This window comes from Helianthus annuus, chromosome 3 (assembly GCF_002127325.2).
Source record: "Helianthus annuus cultivar XRQ/B chromosome 3, HanXRQr2.0-SUNRISE, whole genome shotgun sequence".
In the NCBI taxonomy this organism is placed as follows: Eukaryota; Viridiplantae; Streptophyta; class Magnoliopsida; order Asterales; family Asteraceae; genus Helianthus; species Helianthus annuus.
In genome coordinates, this window is record NC_035435.2 from 167,007,547 (window position 1) to 167,014,166 (window position 6,620).

The window sequence follows — 6,620 nt, forward strand, 5'->3', positions numbered from 1 at the left end:
TTTGTCATCGATAGATGATCCTTTGATCATCTATCGGATCCTTCGGACCAGACATCAGATGCTGGGTATATATATACCCATGCAGTGTATGTTAGAAGACAGATGCACACAGACAGAAAGAGAGAGTTCTTGAGAGCATTCTGTCCGAACACACACACACACACTAGAGAGTTTGCAAAGCACATTTGTGAACATTGAGCTTGTAACCGAAACCTTTCATACGTATTAATACAAGTGGTGTTAATCGGTGAACCTTGTGTGTTTGTGTTTATACTTGTCTCATTCCGGTTTGCTTGCTAGCTTGGATTCCGCACTTGCTAGTGGGTTAGTATAACAAGGTTTAGGTTCGTCATCCTCCGGAAAGGGACCTACACTTTTTCCAAATCATACAAGGTTTACACTACAAAAAAAACGTTCTTTTCCAAATCATACAAGGTTTACACTACAAAAAAAAAAACGTTTTTTTTCCAAATCGACTGGGATTCTGGGAACCCGGTAAACCCCTCTAAATCCGCCCCTGTTTCAAAAAAGAAAATTACAAATGATATGATGTTCGTTGAATTTAACAATGCAGTAACACAAAAGAGACCGGAGTTGATTACTTTATTAATGACACACAAATATGCTTGTTTAGCATTATACAAAACAAGAGGACGACGACAACTGGCTCGAAACAAAAATTTAAGATAGTCAACAGTTTCCACAATGGAAAGCCGCATAAACAAGTGTCACCTTTGAATTAAGAGCAAATTTTCATCCCATGTAAAGTGTTTTGTCAGATAACCTTTGAGAGGGTATGGCCACTAATGATTTCTTTTTCTTTGTTACAAATCCAAACTCATCATTAACCTCAAACTCTTCATCTTTAGGCAAGTTCCACTCGAAAGAATGCAAAAGAGATGCTAACATATATGTTAACATCTTGTCACCCAAGGGGATTCCCGGACATATTCTTCTTCCTGTTCCAAACGACAAAAACTTCATATCATTTCCATTGTAATCCCATTTGCCGTTCAAAAACCTCTCCGGTTTGAACTCCAATGGGTTAATCCAGTTGTTAGGATCGTGGTGGATTGCCCAAACATTGATATGCAAGGTTGTATCTTTTGGGATTGTGTAGCCACCCACCTTGCAAGATTCATCTGGGGATTTCTGGATTAGGAGGGGAAGTGGAGGGTGTAATCTGAATGTCTCTTTGATCACTGCATCCAAATATGTCAATTTGTGCAAATAGGATTCTTCAACAATATTGTTTATACCAATAACCTCGGTTAATTCATCTTGAACTTTTCTCATCACAACCGGATTATTCAAAATCTCTGCCATCACCCATTCCACCATTGTCGATGTTGTGTCATTTGCGGCAACTATGACGTCCTGTGGAAAACATTCAAACGAACTGATCGAAATATGTATTTGTGAATAATATTTTCTATGTGTTGGTAGCTAAAATTCAGATTTCTTTATATAAAAAGATCACAATGAAAATGATATTGATAAAGCTAACTCCTAATGATAATGATAAAGACTAAAAACACGAATAACTATCATAATACACAAATTAGAGATAAAATAACGACCATCCACAAACTTCAAGATAAATGATAAATCTGATAATAATAACTATATAGTAAACTTGGCTAACACATGTTTTAAATCAAAGATTGCATTTTTAGTGGAACTTGTGTTAGAAAGAACTAGAATAATTAAGAAAAAACATACCATCAACTGAGACTTAATTTGGATCATGTCAAATGATACTGGAGTGTCTTTCTGATCTTTAAGCTCTAATAGGATCTGCAGAAAATCCTTCCTTCCGTCTTCTTCAACCGCCCCATCGATTTTGCTGGAGTTAGCTTTGATTCTTTCTTCGATAATGTTGTCAAACATCTGATCAATATATTCGAGTTGCCTCTGCATATCTCGCCGCCTTTTTTGTAGATCAAACCATGATAACCATGGAAATAAATCGGATATGTTTGGTGCTCCTAGTAACTCAACAATTTTCATTTCAACTTCATGAAACCCATCTCCAATATGGCTAGATCCCATCCCTTCATCCGATTTGCTACAACCCCATAATATACTTGTCACAACACTAAATTGCGTGTTGAAAGCAATTTCATTAATATTGACCTTTTTCCCGATTTTGGTATAAACTTCATGCACCATCTTTTTCACTTCACGTGTTCTAAAAATCTGAGATGCTTTTAGACTTGCGTTGCTCATCACCTGGCTGACTAAAATCTTACGCATGTTACGCCATTGTGCTGTTTTACTGTTGGCAAACGTAATATCAGCCTCACCATAAGTGATCACTGACGCTACTATTGGAGTGTTGCGGTTAACAAAGGTCTGGTCCAGGTCACGAGCCACAACCTTTACTAGGTCCATGGAGTTCACCACAACATGAAGCTTACTTCCGAGCCGCAGACTAAAGATGGGACCGTATTTGTGAGCCATCTCGGTGAATCTTTCATGTAAGTTGGAGCCAAGAAATGGGAGGTAGCCTACAATCGGTAAGCCGGAAGGACCTGGCGGTAAGGATGTTTTCCCCTTTGTTGTATAGGATAACATCCATTTGTACCATAGAAATAATAGTGCCAAAACAGAAATGGTGAGAATTGTGCGAGCAAGCTCGTCTTGCTCGTTGTTAACTTCCCACCACCATGACCAGTATGAGGTCATTTTGAGGTAAATTTTATATCGAAGTACTGATATCATTTCTACTACAGATTAATGTTATTTATAGTTGGTTTAGGACAGAGGACATGCCACTAGCATACGACACGTGTATTTGAAGTTTGGTTATTTTAAAATTTAGAGAAGCTGTTTTAAATCCTACAGTAATATTTTTCTACCAAAAAGTCAAATAAAAGACGTACGTAAATTTTTTTGTTAATACCAGTCATACATGAAAGAAAAGGACAATGTGTGTAGTAGCTTTTCTACACAAAAAGACACCGGTGGATCAATGTCTAGTTCGAACATAAAGTTTTTTTTTTTCTGATCACCAATTCACCTTCACTACAAACTTTCACCCAAATACCCAATACAATAAAACAACTCCAGTACTCAATTCTCAAAACTGTTTATCTTAACTGCATCATCAACATTAAAAAGTAACTCATTTCTTCATGGCTAAAAATTAAAATAGGGTCTACATATTCACACACCCAATTGCCTATTTCCACACCCTTCAAGACGCCTCGTATAAACCAATACGAGGCGTATAACCTTTCTCAATTTCTAAGAGAATCTCTGATTACGTCATATTTTGTCTTATTTGCCTCGTATACGCCTCGTATAGGCCTATACTGGGCGTCTAGACGAAAAAAGACTATTTAGCCCCTAATTTAGGCCTATACTGGGGGTAAATTTGTCTTCTCTTATATGCCTCGTATAGGCTTATACTGGGCGTCTTGAAGAGTTTTTTTTTTTTTTTTTAACAAACATTTTATACAATATTAATCGTTTTAGCAAACTTTTATACAAAAACAAGTTTTTTTATTTTAAATAATTAATATTAGGACCCCTCGTTGGTGTTTTTTTGAGTTGAAAAATGGATGTTTTGGTAGGGTAATTTGATTGTTTTTTGAGGGTGGTGTTTTTTTGAGTAAAAAAATGGGTGTTTTGGTGGGGTAATTTGAGTTGTTTTTTTTTAAGAAAAGTTTCATTTTTTTATAAAAATATTTTACCGTTTTCAAGATCGGCCTTTAAAAATATTCGATCGTAGAAATATTACATTGTTTTTAACATATAGTGTGGTATAGGTCTCGTATAGGTCCCTTATAGGTCTTGTATAGGTCTATCGACGTATACGGGCGTTCTATCATATCTTATATTATCGTATCGTATTGTATTGTATCGTATAGTATAGTATAAGTCTCATATAGGTCTCGTATAGACCTATATGAGATTTATACGAGACTTATACTATACACTATACGATACGATACCATATCCTTATAGGTCTCGTATAGGTCTATCGACGTATACGGGTGTTGTATCATATCCTATAGTTTCGTATCGTATCGTATAGTGTATAGTATAAGTCTAGTATGGGTCCCCTATAGGTCTTGTATAAGCCTATAGGCCTAAACGGGACCTAAACCAACGAGGGGTCCTAATATTAATTATTTAAAATAAAAAAACTTGTTTTTGTATAAAAGTTTGCTAAAACGATTAATATTGTATAAAATGTTTGTTAAAAAAAAAAAAAAAACCTTCAAGACGCCCAGTATAGGTCTATACGAGGCATATAAGGGGCAAATGGTCATATATGAGGCGTATACGAAGGGTCCTATACGCCCAGTATAGGCCTATACGAGGCGTATTGAGGCAGTCAAACCAGAAGTGACATGAGTCAGACACTGATTTTGATGTAACCCTATACGCCTCGTATAGGTCTATACGAGACCTATACGAGGCAAAGGGTGTCTAAATAGGCAGATAAGGTGTCTGGATAGTTTGAGCCTTAAAATATGAAGGAATTTCAACACAAACTGAGGAAGGTTTTGGTAACTGCAACATTGTTTTAATATTTAGTTGGTCTTCGAGTGGCTCATGGCCGTGTCCATGTCTGGTTCGTATGTTTCATTGTTGCCTGGGCCGTGAAGTGAGAAATAACGGAATTTCTCCGTTGATCTCTCATCTCAATAGGTTGCACCTTTCTAACGATGAACGTAGAAGTTTGTTGCGAGAGGCTATTTCTACGGGCCATGGGTGGTTTATGACCGTGGAAGATACCTTGAAGTTTTTTGGTCAATCGATGTGTGGGAAATGTATGAGTATACGTGCGTTGACATGCTTGCCATCACCCGGATGGGATTGTCCATTTTACTAATCTTGATAATGACATAGATAACCACATTATAGGGATTTTGAGGCCCTCTATCACGGTTCACATGACCAATGTTCATGAGTCGTTCATGTTGGATGTTGTGCTCCTTGATTTGTCTTTAAAGCACCTATCATCACTGTGAAAAGCATTCCCCGTAGCTATCGTTTGGCTTTCTCTCAAGTGTTGAAAAGCACTCTCTATAAAGTGGTTGCCCAACCCAGATATGTTGAAGCCTGGTCCTATCATCACCGTGAAGAGCATTCCACATAGCTGTCGTTTGGCTTTCTCTAAAGAGTTGAAAAGCACTCTCTATAAAGTGGTTGCCCAACCCAAATATGTTGAAGCCTGGGTTAGGTTGTTCCTTCTTCCTCGTTGCACTTTGCAAGTGTTAAGACCAATGAATAGGCAAGAAAAGCATGTCTGGGAATAGGAAAGCATTGCAACAACGATCAATCCTGAGTTCTTTAGCCACATGGGAGAAAGATGATGGTATTATCATGTTAGTTAAACATGTATTAGATAGTCCTGGCGTGGGGTCTCTAGGTCAAGAAAGCGTTGATAATACGAAAGAGAGTACCATTGCTAACACCCATATCTGGTAGTGTCTTCAAAAGGTTGCATATGGACACTTTACAGTTGCGGTAAAGGTGTTATGTTCATCTGGTGTTGCTCCATACAATGGTAATACCATGCAGGCTTTAGAGGCTAAACACTCGTACAGGAAACCTCCTCATATGCCAGGCGCTATATATTCTCAGCCTTCCCTTCCCTGGTAACAGAGGTTGATAGTGTCCTTGGTTGCATTGAGTCGCTTCCTAAAGGAACCTCGTGTAGGAGGGACGACTTGAGGGCACAACACATTTTGGATGCTTTATGTGGAGAGGGGTCTGCTATTGCCACTGATCTCGTATACGCTATCACTGCAGTGGTTAACTGTAACATCCCGTATAAATATATCATATTATAACGCGACACGTGTCCAAACTCTCCGTTTAATTCCGATTTATGGAAGGAGAGGGACCAATTACATCAAAAAGGGGAAAGATCTAAAATGATAAAATGCCAAAAATTCAGCTTCTGGAAGTCCCTTACGGACCGTAAGGTACCCCTTACTGACCGTAACTGATGTAGCGTGTGATACGATAACGAAGATTGATCACGTTGATTCTGCGAATACCCATGATAATCTTCCCCAAACCCTCAAAACTCAACCCAAAAGGCAGAGAATTTGAAGTGAAAAATGATTATTGCTAAAATTTATGAATGACCATCCGAATTACATCTCAAGAACATAAAAAAGAACTGAAATTCAAAACAGGCCATAAAAAGCCCATGGGCCAAACACCAGCCCAAAAACAAAATGCATAAAACATGGAAAAACCGTAACTCCCACTAGAATGCGTTTTTTGGACCGAAACTTAGACAAGGTCCCTCCAGGTCCTTGCCCCTCTGGGTCCTTTCCACGACGTGCTCCTCGTTTCAAGCTTCGATCTGACTGGTCGAACGCCTAAAACGGAGACCCGTAGCCAAAGTGATGGCTGTTCTCGTAAATCGCCCTTGGTAGTGTGATCATGGGCCTCCAAAAATGCCATGGCTTGAACTTCTAGACTTGGGCCTGGAATACTAACCCACCTCTTACGGTTCATAAGAGGTACCAAATGATAAAAATATGGCAGTTGGCCTGCCATGTTGCCACCTAGCTCCGGTTTATGCCACTCTAACTCTCCTTCCTCCATGTGTTGCGACACTTGTCACACCCCCAAAATCCACAAGCGGA

At 38.6% G+C, this 6,620-nt stretch overlaps 1 protein-coding gene across 1 annotated transcript; it reads right to left on the bottom strand.

Moving 5' to 3' along the window:
* Window positions 1-525: 525 nt before the first annotated feature.
* Window positions 526-2,724, bottom strand: LOC110930594 (cytochrome P450 76C1). The gene is made up of 2 exons (XM_022173924.2): window positions 1,723-2,724; window positions 526-1,377 (listed from the first exon to the last, which is right to left on the bottom strand). The coding sequence occupies exons 1-2, from the start codon at window positions 2,722-2,724 to the stop codon at window positions 754-756; spliced, it is 1,626 nt and encodes a 541-aa protein (XP_022029616.1). The 3' UTR covers window positions 526-753.
* Between the last annotated feature and the right edge of the window lie 3,896 nt (window positions 2,725-6,620).

What these genes read in the sequence shown, in the direction of transcription:
- LOC110930594 (XM_022173924.2), bottom strand. Translation starts at nt 2,724, where the DNA reads ATGATATCAGTACTTCGATATAAAATTTACCTCAAAATGACCTCATAC. An exon ending in AAATTAAGTCTCAGTTGATG is followed by an intron (nt 1,378 to 1,722) that starts GTATGTTTTTTC and finishes TGTTTTCCACAG; the next exon opens with GACGTCATAGTTGCCGCAAA.